Raw genomic sequence first — 26,893 nt, 5'->3', positions numbered from 1 at the left:
ATCTCACCCAGTGCCCAGCACATAGTGTACATTTAAAAAATATTTCTAGAATAAATGAATAAGTGGGAAGGAAGGAACTGGAAATAAGTTAGTTCTGTATGTTATAAATCTAAACTGACTGTCCCAAGGCAACATTTGGAGTGCTTGCTCCCACAAGTAAGCATTTGCTATTAGAACACTAGGGTGCATTACTTTTAATCAAGACTGGTCTATACAATCTAGGATGTAAGATCTCTGTGCCTCTCTGTGGCTATAGGAGCCCAGAGGAAGGAGGGAAAACCCATGGAAATTAACTGGCCTGGGCCAGGCTGAGGCTCAACGTTCCCTGTACAGCAATACTCTAAGGACCTAATTTCTGAGCCCAGATTTGGGTGGAGGAAGTGTTCTAATACCAAGTGAACAGATATCTACTGTGTGACAGATCCCCTACATAGTTTTCACACTTGTTTAATAAAACACCTAATTTTTTCCTTACAATCGTCTTACGAGGTATGTTTTAAGAACGAAGAAATTTAGGTTCAAAGAGATTCAATAACGCACACAAGGTCATATAGTTGATAAGCACGGGATAAGGGATCAGCATTTGTGCCAGGTTCCAAAGTCCATGCTTCTTGCACAGTCTTACAGGGGCAAAGTGGAGAAGGGGACCAGGTAAATAAGGCAGCCCAAGCCGCGGTGGCCATTCCTTAAGATGGATATCCTCAGCCAGCCTGGTGGGGCAGCCCATGGATACTGGGCTCTGGGCTGAAGAGTCAATTTGGAGGGTCCAGGACGCCTTCCGGCGTCCACTCTGACGTAAGAGTAGGCCGGGGTAGGGACCACCTGAGCTCCCCAAAGGCTGCATCTCGAAACACCGGTGCTCTGACACGCTCCAGCTGACGTTGGTTTCTGGAGTGATACATGCCCTCGCTCCCGAGGGGGAGGGGAGGATGTTGCTGCCGCCCAAACCTCTGCGGGCTAGCACAACCCCCAAACACGCCCCCACCAGCCCCTCAGCGATTTGCGGGCACTGAGACCAGGCAGCCGAGCCCCGCACGTGGGTCCGCAGGGCGGAGGGCGGGGACTGCTCACCGCGCCGGACTACAAGACCCACAATGCGCCGGGCTGCGGCGGCGGCGCAGCGGTAGCGGCAGTGGCAGCAGGGAAGGCGGGGGTGCCTTCAGGTGTCTGCGACCTCGCCACCTCCCGCCCGGAAGTACCCAAGGGTCCGCTATGGAGCCAGGCGGTGAGTCCCTGCGCCTTGACCGTACCCACCCCGCCGCCACCTCAGCTGGCCCCCGCTCGCCCCGCCCCGGGATCGCCCTCGCCCTCCCGCCACTCGGGGGTGGGTGTGGGGGGCGGGAAGATGGGAGGGGTGATAGAGGATCAGGGTGGGGAGGGCGAAGTCTCGGATTCCCGGCCGAGATCTGGGGTCCTGCAGCAGGCTGAGTTTGGAGAGGCTTCCAGAGGAGGCGCGGGGTCGGGCCGCCTCGGGGTGGGGTTTGAGGACACCAGGAGGGGCCGAGTTGGGTGGGGGGTGGCAACTCTCGGAGGTTCCAGTTTGCTAAAGGGCGCAGTTTGACGTTTGGCGTGGGGAAGCCTTGGGAAGCGGTCCCGTGCCGCGGGTCGGGGTTTGGGTAAATGGTAACCGGGCGGGGGGGGGCGGGTGTGTGTGTGTGTGTGTGTGTGTGTGTGTGTGTGTGTGTTTCTTCCCCCTTGGAGAAACTTTAGCGACCCCCTTGGAGAAACTTTAGCGACGGAAGAGTAGATAAGCTTTGGGTGAAGTAGACGAAGGAGTAGATGAACTTTGGGATGACCTAGACTGAAAGAATAGGTAAGCTTTGGGGTGAAGTTTGGTGGAGGTTGAATTTAGGGGAGAGTTGCTTAGAAGGTCAAGGCCCTGACCTCGGAATAGGGTTTGGGTGAATTGGGCAGCTGGTTGAAGACCTGATCTCAGGTTACAAAAAATTAGGACTTGGGATTTGGTGATGGGAAGGGGTACGTGGGGCAAGTTTGGGGTAACTGGGTGTCAGAGCGGTCCGTGTCCCACGGTGGGGCTCGGGTATGCGGGCAGAGGTATGAGGACTGTGGGAGAGTTGTGGTGGGGTGGAGTCAGGAGCCCCCCCGAAGTTCAGAGGGTTCTTGGCGGGTGAGCCAGCCCCTCATGGGTTCTTTGTGCCTCTCCAGCTCGGTAGCGCAGCGGGCAAGGCAGGTGCCATGGCCCTGATCGAAGGGGTGGGTGATGAGGTGACCATCCTTTTTGCGGTGCTTGCCTGCCTTCTGGTGCTGGCTCTCGCCTGGGTCTCAACACACACTGCCGAGGGTGCTGATCCACTGCCCCAGCCGTCAGGGACCCCAACACCGACACAGCCCAGTGAAGCCATGGCGGTCACCGACAGCATCAGGGGGGAGGCCCCAGGAGCTGAGACCCCCAGCCTGAGACACAGAGGTCAGGCTGCACAGCCAGAACCTGGCGTGGGGCTCCCAGCAACACCGCCACCTCCAGACTCCCCCCAGGAGCCCCTAGTACTTCGGCTGAAATTCCTCAACGATTCAGAGCAGGTGGCCAGGGCCTGGCCCCATGACACCATTGGCTCCCTGAAAAGGTAAGCTGGGAAGAGAGGACAGGAATAAAGTGCTAAAGAGTGGGGTGGGAATGATCACAGACCTAGAAGGGCCACTGAGGATATCAATATCTGAGACTTATCCCTCCGTTTACAGATGAGGGAACTGAGGCCCCCAAATCACACACCGTATTGTTCCCCTGAAGCAGGAGGGGCCACCTTGGAGGCCCTGACTTGGGTGGTAGGCGGAGGACAGAGGTGAGGGTGGGAGAGTTATTCCGGGCAAGGGGCCAGGATTGCCTCTGAGACCTGCTCTATTACCCAGGTCCCTCTCTCCTCAGGACCCAATTTCCTGGCCGGGAACAGCACGTGCGACTCATCTACCAAGGGCAACTGTTAGGAGACGACACCCAGACCCTGGGCAGCCTTCGCCTCCCTCCCAACTGTGTTCTCCACTGCCACGTGTCCACTCGGGTGGGTCCCTCACAGCCACCGTGCCCGCCGGGGTCAGAGCCAGGCCCCTCCGGGCTGGCAGTAGGCAGCCTGCTGCTGCTGCTGCTGCTGCTGCTCTGGTACTGCCAGATCCAGTACCGGCCCTTCTTTCCCCTGACCGCCACTCTGGGGCTGGCCGGCTTCACCCTGCTCCTCAGCCTCCTGGCCTTTGCCATGTACCGCCCGTAGTGCCTCCACGGGCTCTTGGCAGTGTTGCTGGCCCCTCCGGACCTTGCTCCCCACGACACGGTGGGAGTTGCTGTCTGCCCAGGCCTGCCTCTCCGACCTGCCTCTTCCCACTACCCTGGAGCCCAGCCCTGCGCCGCAGAGCACTCCAGGGGCCAGCGGAGGCCCCTCCTTGTGACCTCCACGGCTCTGGGCCGCCCCCCGGGGCAGCTGGCCCTCAGCACCCACTAACAGTCGGCTCCTCCGGGTCAGACAGCTGCTGTCGCTGCCTTGGCCCTGGGCAGAGCCGGGCCACGCCCCTGGGCCCTTCTTAGTGTTCTGCCTGAGAATCCAGCCACCTCTAGTCCCTGACAGCTCCTTGGGCTGATTTAGGGACTCAAAGACTGTGAGGGGCTGGAGAAGGGGAGCTGGGAGGGGTGGAGGGGGTTCTCTGGAACATGTGCAGATTAAATAACTGTGAAGTTTTCACCCTTGGTGTGTGTCTGCGTGTGCGGGCCGGGGGGCCGGGGAGCTCTTGCCCACTGGGAGAGAAGGCATGAAGGGCGCCGACCGGGCACTTCGCTCTGCCCAACCTGCCCAGCCCGGGCGCTGACTCCCCGACACCTTTTCATCCCAGCCTCAGCCGCTGGCCCTTTGGCCCCGCCCCGGCCCCGCCCCCGCCCCATCGCCGCGCGCGCAGCTTCCCGGAAGCAGGGGGCGGGGCGCGCGGCGACCTGGCGCGCGGGGACTGACGGGAGCCACGTCTTTGCTGGCCGAGGACTGTGCCGCGGTTGGCGTCTGGGCGGCGATCCGGGGGCTGCTGGGAAGATGGCGGACTCGGTGGCCCCCCGATGAGGAGGCCGCGGGGGGAGCTCGGCCCCCGGGCCCCGAGACCGACTGAGGGAGCGATCTGCGCGGGGCCTGGGGAGCCATGTAGGGGTGGTGCCTGCGGGGCGGGCCGCGGGAGGGCGGCGGGAGTTGGTGTTGGCGACCGTGCCCACGGTCTCCTGGCATCCCCGGGCCGGGTGGGCGTTGCGGGGGGGGGGCCCTGACACCGCCGACTCCGCGCCCTGGCAGAGCTGCGCCCTCGGGCTCCACGGGCGCCCTCCAAGGTGGGCCCTGCGTTCTCGTTTCACGGGCGAGGAGGCTTGGGCAGAGAGACGAAGCCACTTGTCCAAGGTCACGCAGCTGGTAAGTGGGAGCACCCAGCATGGGAGCCAGGACCGTCCGGCTGCGGAGCCCGCGCTCCACCCTCCGTGCCGCCGCCGCCTCCTGCGGGAGGGGGAGGTGGTCGGGAGGGCGTATCGTCGCGGCGAGCTGGGCTCCAGGCTGGGCGCGACCACTAACCAGATTCGTGACCTCGGGCTTAACGTAACCCCCTCGCCTCTCGGGGCCTTGGTTTCTCCACCTGTGAAATCGAGGTAATGCCAGCCCTGCCTCCCTCCTCATAGGCCTGTGAGGAGGACGAGAGGCGATAATGCATGTGGAATTGCTTTGTAAATATCCCTACGCTGAGCACACTGAAGGATTACGATTGCTGTTTCAAAGGATGGAAGAAGGCAGAGAGGGGCGGGTTGGGAAGAGGAGCAGAGCAGTCACAAAGAAGGGTGCACATGAGTCAGGGTTGCTCTGACCCCAGGCTCCACCGGATGGGGAGCGAGGTGAGGAGTAGATAGCTGGTCTTTCTCACCATTGGAGAATACCTCACCCCCTTTTCTGGGCCACCCCTCAGGGTCTCCATCACCCAACTCCATGCTTCGAGTCCTGCTCTCTGCCCAGGCCTCCAGTGCTCGGCTGTCTGGCCTGCTGCTGCTCTCACCAGTACAGCCCTACTGTCTGGGGCCCAGCAAATGGGGAGACCGGCCTCCTGGAGGAGCCCCCCATGCAGGCCCTGTGCAGGGGTTGCAGCGGCTTCTGGAACAGGCGAGGAGCCCTGGGGAGCTGCTGCGCTGGCTGGGCCAGAACCCCACCAAGGTGCGCGCCCACCACTACCCTGTGGCACTCCGTCGCCTGGGCCAGCTCTTGGGGTCTCAGCCACGACCCCCTCCTGTGGAGCAGGCCACACTGCAGGACTTGAGTCAGCTCATCATCCGAAACTGCCCCTCCTTTGACATTCACACCATCCACGTGTGTCTGCACCTTGCAGTCTTACTTGGTGAGGACGGTGTCTGGGGGGTGGGTGGGCGTTAACGGAAGAATAGAGAAACAGCAGAGGACCCGAGATCGCTGACAGAACCCACCTCTCGGGCTTGCCAGGAACGGCACATACGCCGCCACACTTGCTGCTGCATCCATGGCAGACATCACGAGTCAAGCAGCAGGTGTTGCAGCTTAGCTAGGGTGCCACCCCAGGTCCCTTCTAATACAGCGCTCTAGGAAGCCCCTGCAGTTTGTTACCACTGGCAAGAGATGAGAACTCACTTGCCGCCTTTGTACAAGGCCTTCCCCACAGACCGTTCTGATACCTTAGTTCACGTGGTGTCTCACATTTCCCTAGTGTTTCCACGTGCTCTGTAGCAAACCTTCCAGCCCAGAAAACAGATGAGAAGGATTGGGAATTCATTAACTAAACTCCAGGACTGGAGCAGAGCAGAGCAGAGCAACTCCCTGTTGCTGGGACTGCCTCCTCTGACCCTCTTCTTCTCAGGCTTCCCATCAGATGGGCCCCTGGTGTGTGCCCTGGAGCAGGAGCAAAGGTTCCGCCTCCCTCCGAAGCCGCCTCGCCCTCTGCAGCCTGTCCTTCGTGGCGGGCTAAGGTTGGAAGCTGCTCTGAGCTGCCCCCGTGTCCAGCGGCATCCACAGCAGCACCTGATCCGCAGCCTGGCAGGTGCTGGAGGGGGTTAAGGTTCGCGGGGGGAGGGGAGCTGAGGCGGAGGCAGGTGGAGTCTGGTGGAGTCTAGTTGAGGGCTGGCCTGAGGGTCCGGCGTGACGGGCTGTTCTTCGCAGAGGCCAGGCCAGAGGATCTGACGCCCCACGTGGTGGTGCTCCTGGCCCAGCACTTGGCCCGCCACCGGTTGCGGGAGCCCCAGCTTCTGGAAGCCATTGCCCACTTCCTGGTGGCCCAGGAAGCCCAGCTCAACAGCAAGGTGGGATTACCTCCCTCCTTCCCACGCTCGTCTCCTACTCATCCCATCCTCAGACACCCTGGCGGGCCTAACCCCCATCCAGCTTGATTGGCTGCTTCTGTCTGCAGCAGACAACCCAGTTAGGCTCTCTGCTCTTTCCCGTGGGGTTCCACCTTTGCTCACGCCCTCGCTGGCTTGTCCAGCTCCCCAGCACGTATGCCTGGTTGTCTGCACTTCTCCACTCTTAGCCCCTGTCTGAGCTTGGTTGATCCCACTCTGCTGAGTCTTCAGGGACAGAACCCACAGCCACGTCTCCTCTGCTTGTTTGAAGACTAATCACATGGAGCTCAAGCAGTGCTCACGCTGTTGCGCTGCTGGTGTGTATGTAGAGGGACTGTCCTGCCTTTACGGTGATGCTGTAAGCTTGCAGGCCAAGCCTCCCTGAGGTTCAGCTTGGAAAGAGTACTGGAGAGCCATTTCACGCTGGCTGATGGGCTGCTCTTGCCCCACAGGTGGTACAGAAGCTGGTCCTGCCCTTTGGGCGACTGAACTACCTGCCTCTGGAACGGCAGTTTATGCCCTGCCTTGAGAGGATCCTGGCTCGGGAAGCAGGGGTGGCCCCCCTGGCAACTGTCAACATCTTGATGTCACTGTGCCAGCTGCGGTGCCTGCCCTTCCGAGCCCTGCACTTTGTTTTTTCCCCAGGTTTCATCAGCCACATCAGTGGTGCGCAGACTGGAGGGCTGGCTGGGTCCCGGGGAGCCGGTGGGCAGGGGAAGCAGGGTGGGGGTCTGCAACCCAGTCAGCCTTGTCCTGCTTTCCTGCAGGCACCCCTCACGCCCTGATTGTGCGGCGCTACCTCTCCCTGCTAGACACGGCCGTGGAGCTGGAGCTCCCAGGATATCGGGGTCCCCGCCTTCCCCGAAGGCAACAAGTGCCCATCTTCCCCCAGCCACTCATCACCGACCGTGCCCGTTGCAAGTACAGGTGGATGGGGCAGCTTTGGGGACGGGAGGGGAGCGGCCCGCAAGCAGCACGGGGTAGGCAAACCCGGGGGACCGTGTACTCTGCGTGCTGCTGCGCCCTAGGCAGTCGGAAAGAGCGGAGCAGCAAAGGCATTACCCCGGGGCGTGGAACTAGGCGGGAGGGAGCTAGAACGAGTGTCTTGGGGGCTTTCCTGATGCCGGTGTTCCTCTCCCCCTCAGTCACAAGGATATAGTAGCCGAGGGGCTGCGCCAGCTGCTGGGGGAGGAGAAGTATCGGCAGGACCTGACCGTGCCTCCAGGCTACTGCACAGGTGAGCTCCGGGTGGGCCAGCGGCTCGCCAGGCTCGCCAGGACACGGAGCCTCCGCTGAAGGCCAGCGGCTCTCTCTCTCCATGCCCTGCAGACTTCCTGCTCTGTGTCAGCAGCTCTGGTGCTGTGCTCCCCGTGAGAACCCAGGACCCCTTTCTACCGTATCCTCCCCGGTCCTGTCCCTACACAACCCGCGACCCTGCCCAAAGGTAAGGGAAGAGGGTGGGAGAGCCTCGCCTGCCTTCGTAGATGGCGACTCTGAGCCAGTCACTTACTTCTCTCTCCTCCAGGGTGGTACTGATGCTGCGGGAACGCTGGCATTTCTGCCGGGATGGCAGAGTGCTGCTGGGCTCACGGGCCCTGCGGGAGCGGCATCTGGGCCTGATGGGCTACCAGCTCCTGCCGGTGAGAGCCCTCCCCACGCCCACACACTCAGCTAGTGCCCCTCCCCTGGCCGGCCAGGCCCTGGGGTAACCTGCTACCCTCTCCCCCTGCAGCTACCCTTCGAGGAACTGGAGTCACAGAGAGGCCTGCCCCAGCTCAAGAGCTACCTGAGGCAGAAGCTCCAGGCCCTGGGCCTCCGCTGGGGGCCTGAAGGGGGGTGAGGGCGTGCACACGGGTTCAGGATGGCCCGCCCCCCATTGGGGGGTGGACAGTTTGCACTTTGGCTCCTTCTGCTTTGATTTGTCATTAAAGTCCCTTTCCTTCCCCGTTGCACATCTCGTTTCTGGGACAGAGTGGGCTGGATTCCGCCACCTCTCTTCCATTCACACCTGGCTGACACACACACAGACACACACACACACACACACACACACACACACACACACGGCCGGGGATAGGTGGGGGCCGAAGTGGGCTGGATTCCGCCACCTCTCTTCCATTCACACCTGGCTGACACACACACAGACACACACACACACACACACACACACGGCCGGGGCTAGGTGGGGGCCGAAGTGGGCTGGATTCCGCCACCTCTCTTCCATTCATACCTGGCTGACACACACACACACACACACACACACACACACACACACACACACACGGCCGGGGATAGGCGGGGGCCGAAGTGGGCTGGATTCCGCCACCTCTCTTCCATTCATACCTGGCTGACACACACACACACACACACAGAAGGCCGGGGATAGGTGGGGGCCGAAGCACTTTATTGCGGGGGGGCTGGTAAGGGGACTTTAAATTATTCACTTAAATAAAAATGAGGAGGGAGGAGGACGGGGAGAGCACCCCCCAGCCCGTTCCCTCTGTCCGTCTGTCCCTCGGCTGTCCGTCCCGGCAGCAGCTACACAGGCATGGGCATCTCATTGTACTCGTCCACACCCTCCCGCTCATCAAACACCGGCTCTGCCTCGTTAGCATCCAGCTGTGGTAGGGACAGAGTCGGGGAGGTTGGTGCTGAGCACGACCTCTCGGCGAGACCACGGAGGGGGCCGGTGGGGCTGGGGAGGGGCGCGAAAGGCTTACGCATTTCATCTCTCGCTCGGTGAAGATGCGGGTGAGCACCAGCATGCGGAGCGGCACCGTGAGGAGGAGGAGGAAGGGGAAGGCCAGGGAGGCAGCCGTGGACATGACGGCCCAGAGCACGGCCAGGCAGAGCAGCTGCAGGGCCGTGAACAGGTGCATACGGAGGGTCCGAACCTGGGTGGGGCAGTGCAGGGCAAGACAGGTGAGCCCAGGCTTCTCTCCAGCCTCGAGCGCCCCGGTCCCCGGAGGGCCATCCAGGCCCGCCACATCCAGAGGACGATGACCCCTCCACGGGGGTGGGACGGAAGCGCCTTCTTGGGTGCTTACCGGAGACGGGTCTGCACAGGCTGAATGGCGGCTGGCCAGAGTGGGCAGACGGGGGGCTGGAGGGTGACCCACACAGACCAGGAGGGGGCAGAGGCATGGGGCCCTTCCGAGCCGGGTCTCACCTTCTTGACGTAGGTGACGTCTGGGTGGTGTTTGGGTGGCATGAGCAACAGGTGCAGCCGCTCATAGAACTGGATCCCGTTAAGGGAGGTAACTCCCATGTACAGGAAAATCCCGAAGAGCACAGCCAGGGGTATCTGCCGGAGCAGATCCCCGATGACCAGGGAGAGGCCTGGGGGAGGAGGAGAAGGAACAGCTGGCCCCAGGGCTCTCCACCCCAGTGGCCCCAAGACCCCTCCGGGAAGGCTGGGCGCGAGAGGTGGACGTACCCACAAGCAGGGCGACCAGCAGCCCCGTCACCCGCTGCTCCTTGACCTCCTGGATCTTGGGCTTGTCCCCGGGCGCCACAGCCTTGCTCATGACAGTCAGCGCGTTGGCATGCGTGACGGAGCGGACAGTGGCAGCAGCCAACCAGGGCAAGCCAAAGAGGGCACAGATGCCGCCCATGGCCACGATGAGCAGCAGGTCCAGGTGGAAGCCGGAGCCCTTCTGCAGCATGCGCTCCTTCTTGGAGATGATCAGCCTGAGCGGAGACAGGCACGCACTGAGCCCCGGGCCCAGCTCGGCAGACAACTGTGTCTTTCCAGAGTGCCCGGTCAGCGACCTCCGTCTGTTTTTGGAACCTGATGGTCCCTGCCTCTTCCGTCAGGGCGAGGGTTCCATCACGGAACTGAGTCCTATCTGGCCCTCCCCACCCTCCTGGACAGCTTCCAGCCCATACTGTGCCCGTCCGAGCAAACGTCAGTGGGGTTTTCTGCTGCCTACAAAGTAAACTCCAGCAGCCAGCCTGCCGGGGGCTCCAGCCCCTCCACGCAGCAGGTCGTCCCCGTCTGCACAGCACCCCGCCTCTGCCAGGACCACTCACGTGGTGATCTGTGTCTCCATGAAGATAAGGATGAAGACCAAGATGGCGGGCAGCAGGCTGGCGACCATCATCCACACGGGGAAGGAGCTGTGCTCCCCCAGGGGGTTGATGACCCAGCCCCGCTTCTCTGGGGCTGTCACTGAGAATCCGCTGGGCACGCTCAGCTTCTGCGGGGCAGAGGGTGGGGCCGGGGGCGGGTGAACCTTGGAGGGAGTGCCCTGAGCTGCACTGGGCAGGGTGGACGCTGAGGGCGCGCTGTGGGAAAGGCCTGGTGTCTGCCCAGTTTAGAGGCAGCTCTGGACTTGGGGGCCGGGAGGGGAACATCCAGAGTCCAGCACCGCCTCACTGCTGCGTGCGCTCCGCCGTACCTGGGTATAGGTGTCCTCAATACTGTAATCCACAAGCACCATGATGAGGATCGCGATGGGTACCCCAAAGTCCCCGATCACTCGCCGTACCTGCGGGCGAGCACCACGCTCAGAGGCCCCACGCCTCGCTCCGGCCCTGACTCCGAGTCGCCCCTCTTCCTGCCCCCAGATCTCGCCTCCCTCGGGCCTGCCAGCCCACACACCCGGCCAGGGAAGAACCGGCTGTTCTTGAATTTGCGCAGGAAGAAGGCTATGAAGAAGGTGCCAGCCATGAGCACCAGCGACAACAGGGCGGTGTTGGGCTGGCCCCGGGGCCTCCCCTGCCTGGACGGCCCGGCTGAGCTCTCATTCCTCGGCCCCAGCGTGGCTCCTGCTCCTGCCCCAGCCCACGTGGCGTTCTCGCTACTGTCTGCCTCGGAGCTGTTGGAGACCGAACAGCCGTGGAGGGGATGTTCCTGGAAGATCTGGGGAGAGGACAAAGGATTCTATCAGCTTAACTGGTGAGACATCCGGGACTCAGCTATGTGCTGAGTGGGACAGGTAGGGCTGGGGGTGGCTGGCCTGCCCTCAAGGAGCTTGTCTTGATTAAGAAAATGACCCAGGTGACAAGATGTGAGCACAAGACAACTAGGAGTTAAGAGAGGGGCTGGTCTGGGACTTCCCTGGCGGTCCAGTGGTTAAGACTGAGCTTCCAATGCAGGGGGTGTGCGGGTTTGATCCCTGGTCAGGGAACTAAGATCCCACATGCCACCCGGCGTGGCCAAAAAATTTAAAAAAAAAAAAAAAGAGAGAGAGGGGTTGGTCTAATTCGGGAAAGCAGCTGCAAACGAGGCTCCAGCCAGGCCTGGAGGAGCAACACAGGGAGTGTGGTGGACCTTGGGGGCACATCTTCTCCTGATCCTGACACAGACGCAGACATGGGTCTGATGCCCAGACTGTGACCCTGTCTGTCATCTTGCGGGCCGTTCCCTTTGACATTCTGGATTGTTCGCTGCTTTAACAAAAGCACAGGGACTTCCCTGCTGGCACAGTGGTTAAGAATCCACCTGCCAATGCAGGGGACATGGGTTTGAGCCCTGGTCCGGGAAGATCCCACATGCTGCGGAGCAACTAAGCCCATGCGCCACAACTACTGAGCCTGCATTCTAGAGCCCGCGGGCCACAACTACTGAAGCGCGCACACCTGGAGCCCGTGCTCCGCAACAAGAGAAGCCACCGCGGTGAGAAGCCCGCGCACCGCAACGAAGAGTAGCCCCCGCTCGCCACAACTAGAGAAAGCCCGCGCATAGCAACAAAGACCCAGTGCGGCCAAAAATAAATAAATAAATAAAGTTATTCAAAAAACAATAAAAACAAAAGCACATATTACCTTCGTTATTAAAAATACGTGAGTCATCCACCTAGATATTCAGCCTCACAGGTAATGAAATAATTGCAAAGGAAGCTCATAAGGATCCCCCTTTTCACATCTTAAATTTTTGAAAATTTATTTCACAGAAGATACTGTGAAATATACGTCTCATATGCTGTGAAGCATGTGTACTACTTTTGCAAGAATGTATTTGCAAGTTAACAAACAAAACAAAACGTGAGTCTTTAAGACTGATCTGAAGCTCTGGTGTATATGTTGGTGACACGGAGGGAGGGAGGGAGAGCGGGGAGGGGGTGGGGGCAGGAGGAAGGACCAGCCTAGGTTCTGTGGCTCCGTGGGGCAGCCGGGCCTCACGCTCGGAGAACAAAGGGGCAGGATGCCCCCGGCTTCCTCCAGTCCCAAAGCCTCACCCCTCCTGGGCCAGGTCCCGTCGGACCCACCCACCTTAACCAGCTTGTAGAAGGTCTCGTAGATGAAGATGAGGGAGATGAGGAAGGCGAAGATCTCCTGGGTGAAGCGGGAGACGAAGCGCACCAGGAAGCTCCCCTCCAGGGCCACCATGAGCAAGGCCAGCAGCACCAGCCAGAAGCCAATCCACACGCGGCCCACCAGGTACTCCAGGCTGTTGCTGCTGCAGAACTGGGGCGGGGTGGGCAGTCAGGTTCGGAGCCCGGGGCGGGCTAACAGGGTGGCGGGGGGTGGGGGGGGTGGGAGTGTTCGGGGAAGAGGAGGGGGAGCTGAGCTGGGCAGGAAGAACCAGCCCGGGTAGCCCGTGGCCCCTCACCGAGAAGAAGGCTTCCTCGAAGACCAGCAGGGGCCCCGAGAAGCCGATCACCAGCAGCGGCTGGGCCCCCAGCAGGCAGAAGATCACGCCCTGGATTGCCGTGGACATGATCAGCTCCGATACTCCAATCAGGTCATGAGTCTTCTCTCCTACGGCGGCAGGAGCCAGCTCAGGGGCTGGCGGCCGGGGGCACCCGTGCGCTCCCCGCCCCGACCCGAAGCCTCTCCTTACCCAGAAGCCCCCCGAAGGTGATGGCAGGAGACAGGGCCGCGAAGTAGATGAAGATGACGGCGGCCAGGCACTGGGGGTCGAGCGCGTCTCGGAAGTCGCTCAGGTAGTGGGGATAGCGGCGCCGCACATCTCGGATCAAGCCCCCAAAAGGCCGGCCTGTCCGCCGAAGGGGATCGTCTTCCACCGCACCTGCCGCCTCTACCATCTGCAGGAGCGCTGCAACCCGGGCCTCCATCAGGGCGCCCGTCACAGCCCTCTTCCTCCCGTCCCGCTCTCCTCCGCGTACAACAGACCACCCTCCAGCCTAAACCCCAACCCCCCAGCCTGCAGCCCGGACCTGGCCCCCGGCCTGCACTGGCCCGTACCCTTATCTTGGGCTGACTTGGGCTCCAGCCCGGCCCCCGGGGGCAGCAGCCGGCCCTGCTCCTCTCGCTTCTTGAGCATCTGGCGCTGGAAGTGGGCAACAGATCGCAGCAGCTCCTCGCCCTGCACCTCGGAGGGCGGCAACACCACGCTGCAGTCCAGGAAGGCGTTGATGGCCGTCAGCAGGTCCTCCCGCTCGTCTGCCAGGTAGGCGGCCTCGTGGAATTGCTGCCAAAGCGGGACCGGGGCTAGTGAGGACATGGGACGAGGGCCGGGGGGCCTGGGGCCAGGCTGGGCGAGCTGGGTGGGGGCATCCCAAGTGGGCTCTGGGGCACGAGGCCCGGCCGGGCGGCGGCTGACCTTGTCGGACATGAGGGTGGAGATGGAGCGGCCGATCTCGTGGTAGTCCATGTTGGCGCTGCTCGGGCCCAGCAGCAGGAAGAGGAAGCGCACGGGCACCGGCACCTCCAGCACCGCGTCCAGCTCCGCTGCCTCCCGCAGCCGCACAAAGGCCATGGTGGGGCGGGAGAGGAACTCCACGCAGCCTGGGGGCGTGCAGCCGGCATGGGCGCGGGAGCACCGGTCGCCTCCCAGCCCCCAGCGCAGGGGCGCCACCGAGGCAGGCCCGGCCACCCGCACCCTGCCCCCCGAGCTCGCCCCACATACCCACAAGGACCACCGTAGCCTCGGCGTTCTCAGGGATCTTCTCCAGAAGCTTCAGCTCATGCTTGGACTTGGAGCGGGTGATCCCAGCCGGAGGAGCTGGAGGAGGCAGCTCACGCTGGGGATGCAGGAGAGCAGAGCTCAGCCTGGCCACCCCCCACCCCCGGCCCCGCACGTTCCCGCCCGACTCGCTCGTGGTCCCGCAGCCGCGGTGGCGGCCGGACCTGACCCAGGCAGGGTCACTTTCTCCCCTCACCTCTCGCTCCACCTCCAGCCGGGTCTCGGGAACGCCTCCAATGAGAGGCTCGGTGACGTGGGGGTCGCTCTCGGCCCCCTGGCCATGGTGATGCCCCAGCAGGGAGCCCAGGGAGCCGGCCGAGATGTTGCGGGGAAAGGAGAAGTCCTTCTCATCACTCGGGTGGCTGGTGGGGCAGCAGGCAGGAGGTGAGGAGGGGCCGGCGGCCGGCGCTGGGCACAGGCGGGCGGGCAGGGTGCGGCGGGCGGTGCCTCACCTGTGTTTCAGCAGCAGGGCCCTCAGCACGTTGGCTCTGTCCTCGGCCTTGATCTGGTCAGAGATGACCATCTGCTCCACCACCTGGTGGGCCACGCCAGGCAGGGTCTGCTGGTCCAGATCCAAGAGCACAGCCCCTGGAATAAGGACAACCCGGAGGGGCCCTCATCCCCAGGCAAGACGCAAGGGCGGGGATGGGAGGGAGGGAGGGAGAGCGGGAGCGAGGGCAGCCAAGTAAGTGTGGCCCAGGGATGGAGTACCAGCCCAGGAATCAGTGAGCAGGGCCCAGCTCTGCCCGAGGCCCAAGTCCCACGGCCTCTCTGACCCATTTCTTCCAACCCCCCTCTCCCCGCAGGAATGCTGTGGGGCTCAGCAGAGGCCAGGGAACCCCAGCCATCAGAGAGGCTACCGGGGCCGGGCCCTGCCCAGATGCCCCTTCCGGGAAGCACGCAGCCGGAAGTGCCCCGGGCCACCCACTCGGCCTAGACTGCTCTCCACTGCCACCAAGTGCCTCCTCTGAGTGAGCTGCCTCCTCTGACTTCACTCTAGGGTCCTAGTTCTGCCCTCTGGAGCACGACACAGCCGGTCTGCGGCCTCGTCCCCGTGGCAGCCCTGGAGCCATCTGAAGACGTCCCCCTCCAAGTCCAGCAGCTGCTCAAGGACAGTTTCTAGATCTCTCCACCCCGTCACTGCTCTGAGCTGCCATTTCATATAGAAATGAAGGTCCTTTCAAAAGCCACCAGGTCATTTTTCCGTCAAGGTCAACTCACAGGAACACAGAACTAAAGAACAAACAGAACCGAAGGCCCCCCGCCCCCGAGCAGCCAAAACCGAGATCGCAAAGCCTGGCGATAAAGCACCCGCATTCTGGCAGCTTACCCCAAGCCCTCAAGCCTCACTCAGAGCCTAGTTAGTTTCTGCTAGTTTGGAAATAATTCTGACAGCAGGTTTCTGAGTCCTCAGCTGCTTAGAAGCAGGCCTGCTGACAGCAACTGGGCGCGATTCCCCAACAGGAAGGAGGAAACAAGCAAACAGCAGAACATCAGACACAGAGCTCGCGAATCCTGCATCCGTGCTCATGCAGTCAAGTTTACACAGCCCTACTACAGGTTAGGTCACATTCCCCAGAATCTCTAGAATTTCAGAAAGCGTTCCACCAAAACTGTCTGACAACATTGTAGCATCCAAAACATACCAGCTTCCGTTATCTGAAAGTATCACTTAGAGAAGCTGCTTGCTGAAGATGCCAGACAAGAGAAGAGGGTCAGTCCTGCCCTGCAGTCACCCAGTGACAGAGCCCGAGGAACGGCAGGCATCGTGAGAGGTGATATCATGACAGGAGATGCTCCCTCCTGGGCTCTGGTGACATTACACACCCTGTTGCTCAAGACAAATGTGGGACCATGTGGTCCTCAGAGAACGGGCTCGGCGGGCAAGGGGAGCTCCTGGGGCGATGATGGGCAGGGGGTGGGGTGTGGGTTACCGTGGGCCAGGGTCCGGCGCAGCTCCAGGAGGCTGCGGAACGAGAGGGAGGCCACGTGGGGCTTCCCCCAGCGCTCCGTCTCCTCCTCCACATCCTCCTCGAACTTGATCCAGCGCGCCGTCTCCCGCCACTGGGGCTCCTGGTTTTTGTCCAGCAGCAACTCATTCAGTTCCACAAACACCTTGGGGTGAGATGAGAGGGCATGGCAGGACGGAGGGCACAGGGCACAGGCATGGAGCCTGGGCGAGTTATTAACCCATCTGAGACTGTCCCTCGTCTGTAAAATGGGAGTAATACCACCCCCATTACTAGTGTATAGCACAGGGACCTCGTGTATAGCACAGGGATCTAGACTCAATATTTTATAATAACCCATAAGGGAAAAGAATCTGAAAAAAATATAAATGTATGTATAACTGAATCACTTTGCTGTACACCTGAAACTAACACAACATTGTAAAGCAACTGCACTACAATAATAATGATAATAAAAAAAGGGCTCTAATGAGGGCTAAAAGAAAAAGTATACAAAACATTTAACACAGTATATGACTCTTAGTAACTGTCTGATGAATGGTCACTACACACACACACACACACACACACACACACACACACACACACAAACTGGAATTTTTTTTTTTTTTTTGGCCTCGGCATGCAGCATGCGGAACTTCCCTGACCAGGGATCGAACCCATGGGAAGTGAGGAGTATTAACCACTGGACCACCAGGGAAGTCCTACATTGGAATTCTGTAGGATTCATTTATATGCATTCAAGAACTGGCAAAACTAACTGAGAGTGACCGCAGAGCGGTCACCTCTGAGGGTGGTGACTAGGCAGAGGCCTGAAGGAACTTTCTGAGTGTGGGAAATGTCCTAGATCTAGGTAAGGTTGGCCAGGCATTTACACGTGCAAAGTGTCACAGAGCTGTAAGCTCAACCCGAGTGTGCTTTACTGTGTCTGTTCGACCGCAATAAAAAGGTTACCAAAAAAATCCACTGCAAGGGTCAGGATTCAGGACCAGAGCCCTGGAGTCTAAGGTGGGCAACGTCGCTAAGCAACTGAGTGGCCTTGACCAGTCACTGCCCCTGATTTATGGCTGATGCAGCCTGGGCCGTCATCCTCACAGGTTATGGGAGGGCTGGATGAGCACAGAGGTGACTGGATTCTGAAAAATGAAACGCGCTGCTCCACAGAGCTGCCTCTGGCCCAAACGGTCCTCAAACACCTCGCTGCCAGCTGCCAGCAAACGGGCATGAAAGAGAAGCCAACCTGTCTAAGATGTGAACCAGAACTGTGAGGCCCACACCAGCAACAGCAGGTAATACCGTAATAACTGGGGACAGACGGCTACTAGACTTACCGTAGTACACGCTTGGTAATATGTTTAAATGTTGAATCGTTATGTTGTACACCTGAGGCTAACATAATATTGTGTACCAACTATATCCCAATTAAAAAAAAAACACTGGGGCTTCCCTGGTGGCGCAGTGGTTGAGGATCTGCCTGCCAATGCAGGGGACACGGGTTCGAGCCCTGGTCTGGGAAGATCCCGCATGCCGCGGAGCCACTAGGCCCGTGAGCCACAACTAACTGAGCCTGCGCGTCTGGAGCCTGTGCTCCACAACAAGAGAGGCCGCAATAGTGAGAGGCCCGCGCACCGCGATGAAGAGTGGCCCCCACTTGCCGCAACTAGAGAAAGCCCTCGCACGGAAACGAAGACCCAACGCAGCCATAAATAAAAATAAATTAAATAAATAAATAAATAAATAAACAGGAGCTGTTGTTTAAAAAAAACAAAACAAAACACTGTTTGAAGATGTGTATATCGCAGTCTTGTGCAGTGTACAACCTTCAAAACCATACATGGCAACTCTGGTGCTCGAGATTACCGCAGGTCCGAGAGGGGGCGGGGGCTGTGGGGAGAAGACGGATGGGGAGATGCTGGAAGACCGTGAAGCGGAGAAATTACCTCGTGGGGCTTGTGGGGGGCCCGGGGGCGGGCCCGAGGGGTGGGGCCAGGCTCTCGCCCTTCCCGGCCACTCTGCACAGACGCTTTGGCATTCTTCCGCACCAAGTGTCGCCGTACCCCAGGAACGTCCTCAAACCGGTGACCTGTGGGCGGGGGGTGGAGGGACAGGGTCAAGCGCCCCTTCCTCTTACCCGCACCCTCGTTCCCAGCAGCTCCGGGCTTGGCCCAGGCCCAGCACTCACTCTTCATGAGGTCTAGGTCGGCCGTGGCCAGCGTCTGGGCCTCGCTCTCGTCCGTCGGGACCCGGGGCAGCAGTGCCTGCTCAGCCCCAGTCATGCTCCCGATGCGTCTCCTCTCCTGCAGATTGTAGCTGCGGTGCCCAGGCTGCGCTTTGGCCGGGGGGCGCCCAGAGGCACCCCCGTCATCACCTCCCGCTGTGACACTTGCCACGGCCGCCACCTCTTCCACCAGGGCTCTGGACAGACAAAGCAGCCGTGAGCCTGAGAAGGCGGGCCCCTCCCCCTCGGCCGGGAGCCACACAGGAGGGACCCAGGAAGGGGACCCCGCTGGACCTCACCCCTCCTCGCTCCCCACTCTCGGTAGGTGCGGATGTGAAAGAGTGAGGACTCTGGAAGCACACTGCCGCATCTAAATCCAGCTTGACCATTAACTAACTGGCTGTGCCACCCAAGCAATCACACAAGCCACCCGGAACATCAGCTCAGCAGCAAAGTGGAGCTGAGGGCAGCCTTCCCAGGTGTGGGGAGAGTGAAGTCGGAAAAGTACCCCGAGTGGGACCTGCTTCCCCTCCCAGGCACACCCCTAACAATGGACTCGAGGTTCACAGGGTCCCGTGTTTCTAACCAAGTGGAGTAAAGTACATGGAAATGGGCCTTTGAAACTGTAGACACCCCACCCCTACCCAACAGTCATAAGGAGGATATGAACCCCTGTCCCTTACAGATGCCAGCTTCTGCTCCTGTCCCCCAAGCTGCGATGCCTCCTTTCTCTCTGCCACTGCCAGTGGGTCCCTGTCCCTGCCGCACCATTCCTAACCATTCTCCCGGCAGCTCACCTCCCACAGCTCCAAGCCCCCATCCCCTGCCCATGACCAGTCCCTCCTCTGCCAGGCTTTCTCCACCTACACCTACCTTCCGTGCCCTCGCTTCTGCTCGCACTCCTGCCCACAAATCTGACCCACTTTTCCAACGCCGTGCTCTCTCTGGGGCTCTGCCACCTCCTCCTGGCCGTCCAGCCACCTGCAGGCCTGCGCCCCCAGTGCAGACGGCCAACGTGGACCCAGCTCCATCCACACTGTCCTATCTCTCCAGCCAGTCCGTGCCACCCTGGAGGGGCAACTCGCCCTTCACTTCCCCAGGTCCTTCGCACTGCCTGGCACCCAGAAACCAACAGGGAGGTGACAGTAGTGACCTTGAGACCTAGTTCAAAGTGATTTCTTCCAGGAAGGCTTCTCTGGCTAACAACCCAACTCCAATCACCTACTGGTACTGACACTACACCTGAACCAGGTCGTCTGGCACAGTGACTTGTTCTGATACCATTTCATGAGACCACAACCAGGGGGGACTGGCAGCTCCCCACGAGCAAGGGGGGGGGAGGTCTCCGACTCCTCTCACACCCTTGGGGTCCCGGGGGTGCTTGGAGGTCACCCGTCCAGTCCCTGATCCGGGGTTTGATGCCGTTCCACCTGAAGCCATGGGCGGGGGGGTGGCAGGGGGTGGGAGGAGGCGGCTTAGACCACACATCTCTCCCGTGCCAGGCTGACCCATACTTCAACTTCCGTTCACACCACCCTTTAATCCCTGCTACCACCCTGTGAGAAAAGTTCTATTATTCTTGGTTTATAGATGGGAAAACAGGCTCAGAGACACTGTGACTTGTCCAAAGTCAAATCGCAGCGGCAGGACTGGGATTTCTGAACCTGTCTGAGGACCTCAAGGCTCTTGCTTTTTTCCCCACCTCAGCTCGCTAGTGCCGGCACGGGAGGTCCCTGTTCGGGGACACTTACCCAGTCTGGGCCCCTTTGGTGGCCCGGGGAGCTGCCTCGTGGTGGGGCAGCATTGGAGGGGGAGACGGACTCGTCGTTTCCGCCTTCCGGTCCGCACCTTCATCCTCCTGGAGAAAGAACTAGAACAGGGGCCCGTGTGAGCAGATGAGGCCAGGCCAGGGGTCCCGCAGACATCCCCAGGAGCCCTGCCCCCGCTCACCTGCACGGAAGAGGGTGTGGACGCAGGGGACGGCTGGGTGAGTGCCCGGGCCCCCTCGGCCTCACTGGCCTCATCTTCCTCTTCCTCGCCCTCCTCGATGGTGGGGGTCTCCCCAGTCGGGGAGGTTCCAGGGCGCCTGCGCGGCTTCCGTCCTGGGCCCTGGGGTAGCTTTCGGCGCCTGGCGTCGGGAGGCAGGTGGGTGGACAGCGGGTGGTGGATGTGGTGGGAGGACTGCCGGTGGTCTGCAGGGAGGAGGGCGCTTGGCTGCCGGCGGGCACGGCTCCCCGCTCAGCTGGCCAGCCCCCAGCGCCCCCCCCAGGCCCCCGACTCCATCCTGGCTCCATCCTGGCAGCCAGAGCACCCCTGCCCCCCCGCTCGCCCCTGCCTCCCCGAGCCCCCTCACATTCAAAGTCTGCCTCCCCGTAGCTTCGGCCCGGCTCCTCCCCTCCTCGGGACCCGGCCTCCTGTAGGATCTCCTCGAAGCGCTCCACGCCCAGGGTGCGGTGAAGTTCATCCTCCTCCTCCTGCTCAGGGAAGCCAGGCGTCGCAGGGCCCAGGCTCTCTGGCTCCGGCTGTGGAGAAGAAGGGGCGGTGAGAATGCACACACGGGAGTCATTCCTCGAAACCCCACCCTGCCTAGCGGCAGAGTCCAGTACCACCACACACACCCCCCCCCCCACCGGCTGCCCTCCCCTCGAGTGCCAGGGACTCGGGACTCAGCACCCACCCCCCCAGCAGCCCGCCCCCCGGGTTCCGGGCTCTCAGGACCCCAGCTGGGCGCATTCCAGTCAGTTCTAGGGCAGGTGGAAAGTGTCTGCCCTGGAAGCCTCAGCAGAAATCCTGTGTGTCCAGCCCGCAGGTCAAGGTCGGGTGTGTGATCTGGGCCGTTCACATGGCTGATAGTAGTGAACGCAGCCCCTGCGCTCGGGGACAGCGACTGAGCCTGAAAAGTAACTTCTGCAGGCGCCGGAGCTAACTGACCCGGGCTTGGTCTGAATCAAACCAGAGCCCAGCTCCCGGACAGGGATGCAGCGCTCCACCTTGTGAGGAGAGGCCCCCGTTGGCAGCAGGGGCAGCCCACCCGCACTGAGTCCGGAGCCCGGGCCCTCAGCCGCTGCGGGCCCCGCCCTGCCCCCACCCTCACTCCTCCCACCTGAGTCATACTGCAGGAGCCGCGGGACTGTGGTGGCGCTTTGGAGAGCTCAGCCTAGCTGAGCAGCCGGCCGCCCAGCCCACGGCCTTGGTCCAGCCCCCCCCCCCACCCCTCCCCCTCCCCCCGCCGGCGGTCTCAGCTCCAGGCACCGCTAAATATTTGCTCAAGAGCTTCTGGACTTGAAGGGCATCGAGATCTCCAAGGGCAGGGGTACCAGAGCAAGGAAGAGCAAGGGGGAGGTAGGCTGGGAAGAAGGGCGGGCCTTGGAGAGTCTCGGAGGTGGGGTCACGAGCAGCTGGGGGTGGCAGGGACACTGGGCACGAGAGGGTGCAGGGATGAAGAGTCTGCCTCTCCCCAGCCCACCTCCGCAGCTCTAGCCCGGCTCCCCACGGCACTGGGCCTCACTCTCACCAGAATTAGCACGCGGGCTAGCCCGGGGTGGGGGGAGGAGGGTCAAGAACCCCTCGCACCTGAGGCTGCAGGAGGAAGTCCATGGCCGGCAGGGGTGAACTCGGGAGGGAGGGGGAGGGGACCGGCCGACGCCTCTTCCTGGTCACGTGCCCCGCTGGGCCAAAGTGACCAATAACGGGCTGATTATGGCACTGGGGTTAATCATTAGCCTTCCCAGGAAGATGGGGAGGGGGACACGTGGGGTGGTGGCCACGTGGGGGCCAGGAGGGGCGGGGCTGAGTGGCACGTGGGGCCGGGGGTGCAGCTGGTCTGCCCAGAGCTACCTTGCAGAAGACTGGCGCCGCCTCTAAGACCCAGTCAGAGGGGGGTCGCTGGCTTAGAGACCCAGGCTTCCCAAAGTTCCTCTCTCTCTGAGGCTAAACAACCACCCGGGTCTTCAGGACACAGCCTCAACTCCCTCCCTAGGACCAGAAGCTGTCTGACACCCACCCCCCAACCGATACCTGTCCCAGACCCAGCGCCCCACGCAAGGCCCAGAGCGGGGATGGCGGTGCCCCTCCCAAGTCCCTCACAGGCTCCCCTCCCAGGCCTCTCCGGACACACACGCCCCTGTTTGACACAGACCCGCACCCTGGCCAGAGCCCCGGGGGTGATGGTGGAGAGGGACAGAGGGGCAGCGGGCAATACTCACAGTGCGGAAGGAATCTGCGCCCGAGGCAGGGCGCCGGGGGGCGCTGCTCATGGCCAAATCCTAGCCCTTCTCGCTGTAGCTGCGGCTTTCAGGGCAACAAGGCGGCGGCATAACCTGGGGGGGTGGCGGGGGAGGAGCAATCACTGTGTGAGAGAGGTGCCAGGCCTGCAGGGGCACCCCAACGTTGCACAGCCAGGGGAGGGCAGGGCACGGGGGCTTCACGGAAGCCCGCTGGCCACGAGGGGTCTCCTGGTTGCACAGGATCCTCCCAGACTATGAAAGGCCTTAGAGTGGCCCTTGGAGGGTGGGGGGAGCAAAGAGAGTTATTTATGGGAAGAAAAGAGAGGAACAAAGAGAGACAGAGGCAAGGACTGAGGCACAGGAGGCCACAGAGGGCCAAGGGACTAAGCGGAGTGAGGGGGAGAGAGCCGGGGGTGAGAGATGCTGGGGGAAAAAAAAGGCAGACAGACAGGAGTCAAGGCCCAGACCTGGAGAGAAAGCAGCAGAGATCAGGGAGGGGAGACAGAGGAAGCAGGGAGGAGAGGCCGAGCCAGAAACGGGAGCGGTGGGAGCGGTGGCCCAGTGGTGGCACGGCAGGCTGAGGCGGCCTGAGACCAGAGAGGGCTGTGCTGGGGGGAGTGAGACACCCCTTGAGGCAGAGACGACGGGAGGATGAAGGAAGGGAGAAAGAGAGCTCTGGAGAGAGCCCAAAACAGCAAGCAATGGGGCTGTTCATGTGCCCCCTCCTCTGAAAAAAGCCCAGCCCCGAAGTGTGGCGGGGGGGGGGGGGGGGCGGCTCCCTGGGGGAGGGGCAGGAGCCCAACTCCACTCACTCAGTGGGAGGGAGGAAGGGAGGCTCGCAGGCACAGGCCCGGCACGGCTTTATAATGGGGGAGGGGCACGTGACGACCAGAAGGAGGGTGGGCACAGGAACTCTGAGGTTCTGCCCTCAGGAGCAGTCCCGATCCCTCCCCTCCCCAAGCCTGGGGCCAGGAAAATCTGAGTGGCAGGGCTGACGCCCTCCTGACTCTGACTGTAGGGGTGTCTGGGGAGGACACTGCGTGGGGGGAGGGCAGCAAAAGAGCTGCGGTTAGGGAACCTGACCAGGGCCAACTGGGGTACCTATTCCTAGTGGGGGCAGTGCTGGGGACACCCAAGGCTCTGCGATGGCAAAAGTACCGAAGCTCCCCAGTGTGTCACTGGGGGGTTGGGGTTACCGGATTTAGGGCCAACTCGGGGGTAAGACAGGTCAGTGCAGGGTCAAACAATGTAGGTCTGGGGGTCAGTCCAGGGTGGGAAGCCTGGAGCAACACATTCCTGGCCGGTCTTCCAACTCAGCTGACTGCCCTCTTCACCTCCCCCTAGCAGGCCCTCCGCCAGGGCAAGTCTGGTGCGGGGGAGAGGGGTGCTGGGGGAGGAAACCCGCTCTGGGAAGGAGTGCCGGCACCTGCCGGCGCCACACTCCCCGCTCCAGGCTGTGCCCTCAGTGTGCTCCTCCATCCTCCCCTCCTCCCTTTACCTCCGCCCCCCCCTTCGCCCCCGCCCCCACCATCCCAGAACACAAAGCAGCCTCTGTCCAGAGCATCGGTGCCGATAATCCGGGCTGGGGGCACATTCCGGGGACCAGCCCCGACCGGCCCGGAGGATTAGCAACTCTCCCCTGCCCAAGGGATTAGCACTCCGGACCCCCTTGGGGGGCATTAACCACCCCCCAGGTGAATTCGCACATTCCACAGCTCTTCGATGTGGGCCTGGCGGGAGTGGGGAGCGAAGGGAGGAGGGAAAAGTGGACCCTGGATTTCAGGCGGCGCCGCCCCCCACACCCAGCACAGAGCTCCCCACCCAGACAAGCCAGCCCCCCAGGAGCTAGGTCGAACTCTCCGCGCTCCCCTTTCCCATCCCCACCCAGCTGCTCCCTCTTCTGCCCGACCCCTTGTCCTGACCTGACCCGCCAACCCCTTCCCGGCTCCGCCTCCCAACCCCGAGATCGGGGGCAGAGGCTTGGGGCAACTCCTGGGCAGGGCACCCTGGACGGGCCTGAAGGATAGAGTAGGGGACCAAAGGGGAGGGGTGTCTTCTTGGAGTCCGCCCAGGAGTTGGGAGGGCCGGCGGCGCCTCCCAGAGAGTACCCTCTCCTGGTGGCAGGGGGCGCGGCACCCTCGCTTTAGGGAACTCTAAGAAGCGGACCCTGGATCCCGCTTCCTACCAGCAATCACTCCTCTCGCCTCCCCATCCTTCTCCCCAAGACCTCGCTTCCCCGCGCCCCAGTCTCCGCCCTTTCCTGCACTTCCACTCCCTCCCAGCTCCGAGTGCCGAGTTCCCCCCTTTCCTTTCCCCTCCCTTCCTCCCTCCGCGGCCCTGGCCCTCCCCCTCCGCCACCTCTCCGCTTACCCGCTTCCTCTGGACTTCGTGCTGCAGGGGTCTCGGGGTCTCTCCCCCTTCTCTGGAGCCCTCGCGCGCTCCCGACGACTCCCCCGTGCCCACCTTGGGGCGCGCCCCCGTCGCTCCCAACTTCTCCCAACTCAACTTTCCCCCGCGCCACGGGCAGGCCAGCCCCCTGCGTGCGCGCCCCCTGGCGCACCGTGCGCGGCCCCGCCGCAGCGGGTTGGGAGGCGCGGAGTGGGGGCCGAGACCCGGGGGCGGAGGCGCGCTCCCAGGCACGGCCCGGCACTGGGAGCCCAGCGCCGAGGAGGCCGCCCCGGCCGTCCCTCGTCGCGGCCCAGCGAGGTTGCCGCCCCGGGCTTCCCCGCACGGGCGCCCCGGGGACGTCGTCTCTGGGCCCCATTAGGCACCTCTGGGCGGAAAGGGGCCCGCCTCATGCTGGGGATCCCAGGCAGGAAAAAGGAGGCACAAAGATGATCAGGAGATTCGAGGCGGAGGAAGTTGAAATATAAATGCCTCGGGGTCAAGATTCTCTCGCGGCCGCGGGCGTCCCCCGCCTCCCACCCGCAGTATCCCCAGTGCCTCCAAGAAAGCCCCTGTCTTTGCCAGGAGGACGGGGACGGGAGGCGGGGGGAGCGCGAAAGGGGTGATGGCGGGGGTGGATGCCCATTACCCTGAACTGACTTAGACTTTACGAACCGGGGAAATTCTGCCTCGGAGAGATTCCCTGCGGTGACCTCCCTTCTCGAACCCTATTCATAGTCATCACCTGTCATTTAAAGATCTCTGTGTGTACTTCTGGTTTTCTAATAAATTATAACTTCTTCCAGATAAGGAATATACGTTTCGCTTCTTTAGTCTGCCACCGGCTGAAGCACTGCAATGTGTATGCAGAAAACGTTCAGATATAAACGAGTTAATTAACAAATGTTTAGCACCGACTTTGGTTCCGGCGCTGAGGAGTGCTGTTTGGGGCAGTTATCATCCAGTTCACATCCCTCAAGAATGCAGTCATGAGACAATTAGAGAGAAGCCACAAGAAACATCTATAATCAACTCCTTAAGGGATGAGGTCAAGGCTGCTTCAAGTGTAGCTTCTGTCTGTCCTTCTGTCTGTTGAGGGCAGTAACCAACCTGCCAGCCCTCGGCCACACCCTGGCCGACTCCAGTGGGCCCGGGCTCTGCAGGGGGCGGGGACACCCTCCCCAGGGTCCAGCCAGCTTGCCTCGGGATATCAGAGTGTAGCGAAAGGCTGGAGTTGGGTGGGCTCCGAGACGACAAACGGGGCTCACAGGAGAGAGGAGTCTCTGGCGTTTGGTAAATCCAGTCTCCACTGGGGCACACCTGCCTCTCTTTCCAGCCCTGCGGTCAGCTGGTCCCTGTGAAGTCATCATCAGCAAGATATGGCTCAGAGCCATTCCCCAATCAATCCTGAGCTCACCAGATGGCCTAGGGAGAGGTGGAAACCCGTGCTGAGATTGTCAGGGAGTCGATGGAACCTCAATATCATCAACCGGGGCAGAGCAGGGCCACCTGGGCTCAGGATGCAGGCCGCCAAAACCCAAACCTTAGAAAGCGCCCCACCCCCACCCCTGCTGCCTTCTGGAATGTGTAGTCCCGGAGAGGTCCTCTTCAAATGAAGGTTGTAAGCGCTGAAAACGAATAACACTAGCCGGGCACACTGGGAGCTGCGCGCGACGGCGGGGAGCCGGGAAAACGGACACGCGATGCTTCCTGGGACTTGAAGTCCAAGGGTTGACTCCGCGGTCGAACAAGAGTCCCGGGAGGCAAGTGCTGCAGAGAGCCTGAGCGCAGCCTGCTGGGGGTTGTAGTCTTCTTGCTGTCTAAGGCCCCGGGCATTACTGGGAAACCTGGCGCCCTAGGACTACAAGCCCGAGAAGCCCATGCGCAGGCAGGGGG

General features: G+C 61.7%; 3 protein-coding genes across 8 annotated transcripts; 2 read left to right on the top strand and 1 right to left on the bottom strand.

The window, feature by feature from the left end:
• The first annotated feature begins 1,108 nt into the window (after positions 1-1,108).
• Positions 1,109-3,628, top strand: TMUB1 (transmembrane and ubiquitin like domain containing 1). Of its 3 annotated transcripts, none has more exons than XM_068549697.1 (3): positions 1,109-1,225; positions 2,167-2,585; positions 2,885-3,628. In XM_068549697.1, the coding sequence occupies exons 2-3, from the start codon at positions 2,197-2,199 to the stop codon at positions 3,222-3,224; spliced, it is 729 nt and encodes a 242-aa protein (XP_068405798.1). In that variant the 5' UTR covers positions 1,109-1,225; positions 2,167-2,196; the 3' UTR covers positions 3,225-3,628. The 3 variants fall into 3 exon arrangements, with proteins under 3 accessions (XP_068405798.1, XP_068405800.1, XP_068405799.1); XM_068549699.1 differs by lacking the exon at positions 1,109-1,225 and adding an exon at positions 1,396-1,474; XM_068549698.1 differs by lacking the exon at positions 1,109-1,225 and adding an exon at positions 1,676-1,813.
• A 302-nt stretch (positions 3,629-3,930) lies between these two features.
• On the top strand, positions 3,931-8,271 carry FASTK (Fas activated serine/threonine kinase). Of its 3 annotated transcripts, none has more exons than XM_068549695.1 (10): positions 3,931-4,133; positions 4,933-5,355; positions 5,848-6,027; positions 6,147-6,286; positions 6,778-6,991; positions 7,093-7,246; positions 7,471-7,562; positions 7,655-7,769; positions 7,851-7,965; positions 8,058-8,271. In XM_068549695.1, exons 1-10 carry the CDS (start codon positions 4,052-4,054, stop codon positions 8,163-8,165), a joined length of 1,623 nt encoding a protein of 540 aa, XP_068405796.1. In that variant the 5' UTR covers positions 3,931-4,051; the 3' UTR covers positions 8,166-8,271. The 3 variants fall into 3 exon arrangements, with proteins under 3 accessions (XP_068405796.1, XP_068405795.1, XP_068405797.1); XM_068549694.1 differs by having other exon boundaries at positions 3,932-4,133; positions 7,093-7,252; XM_068549696.1 differs by lacking the exon at positions 3,931-4,133 and adding an exon at positions 4,191-4,391 and having other exon boundaries at positions 7,093-7,252.
• A 437-nt stretch (positions 8,272-8,708) lies between these two features.
• SLC4A2 (solute carrier family 4 member 2) lies at positions 8,709-26,553 on the bottom strand. 2 transcript variants are annotated; one of them, XM_068549684.1, is made up of 23 exons: positions 26,415-26,553; positions 22,592-22,705; positions 20,740-20,908; positions 20,337-20,578; positions 20,138-20,256; positions 18,351-18,583; positions 18,109-18,251; positions 16,133-16,313; positions 14,651-14,786; positions 14,395-14,560; positions 14,142-14,256; positions 13,836-14,020; positions 13,478-13,703; positions 13,113-13,328; positions 12,882-13,030; positions 12,542-12,736; positions 10,929-11,189; positions 10,726-10,815; positions 10,358-10,524; positions 9,762-10,015; positions 9,495-9,664; positions 9,046-9,219; positions 8,709-8,944 (listed from the first exon to the last, which is right to left on the bottom strand). In XM_068549684.1, exons 2-23 carry the CDS (start codon positions 22,640-22,642, stop codon positions 8,864-8,866), a joined length of 3,723 nt encoding a protein of 1,240 aa, XP_068405785.1. In that variant the 5' UTR covers positions 22,643-22,705; positions 26,415-26,553; the 3' UTR covers positions 8,709-8,863. The 2 variants fall into 2 exon arrangements, with proteins under 2 accessions (XP_068405785.1, XP_068405784.1); XM_068549683.1 differs by lacking the exon at positions 26,415-26,553 and adding an exon at positions 24,983-25,138.
• Between the last annotated feature and the right edge of the window lie 340 nt (positions 26,554-26,893).

The sequence above is a fragment of the Eschrichtius robustus genome, chromosome 8 (genome assembly GCF_028021215.1).
Source record: "Eschrichtius robustus isolate mEscRob2 chromosome 8, mEscRob2.pri, whole genome shotgun sequence".
NCBI classification, from domain to species: Eukaryota; Metazoa; Chordata; class Mammalia; order Artiodactyla; family Eschrichtiidae; genus Eschrichtius; species Eschrichtius robustus.
Note: the sequence above shows the minus strand (reverse complement) of the source record. Positions and strands in the feature narration are given on the sequence as shown.

Coding starts and splice junctions, on each gene's coding strand:
- TMUB1 (XM_068549697.1), top strand. CDS start 2,197: ATGGCCCTGATCGAAGGGGTGGGTGATGAGGTGACCATCCTTTTTGCG. Junction 2,586..2,884: donor ACCATTGGCTCCCTGAAAAG/GTAAGCTGGGAA, acceptor CTCTCTCCTCAG/GACCCAATTTCCTGGCCGGG.
- FASTK (XM_068549694.1), top strand. CDS start 4,052: ATGAGGAGGCCGCGGGGGGAGCTCGGCCCCCGGGCCCCGAGACCGACT. Junction 6,287..6,777: donor AAGCCCAGCTCAACAGCAAG/GTGGGATTACCT, acceptor CTTGCCCCACAG/GTGGTACAGAAGCTGGTCCT. Junction 6,992..7,092: donor TTTCATCAGCCACATCAGTG/GTGCGCAGACTG, acceptor GCTTTCCTGCAG/GCACCCCTCACGCCCTGATT.
- SLC4A2 (XM_068549684.1), bottom strand. CDS start 22,642: ATGAGCAGCGCCCCCCGGCGCCCTGCCTCGGGCGCAGATTCCTTCCGC. Junction 18,584..20,137: donor ACCAAAGGGGCCCAGACTGG/GTAAGTGTCCCC, acceptor TTGTCTGTCCAG/AGCCCTGGTGGAAGAGGTGG. Junction 10,525..10,725: donor TTGAGGACACCTATACCCAG/GTACGGCGGAGC, acceptor TCTGCCCCGCAG/AAGCTGAGCGTGCCCAGCGG.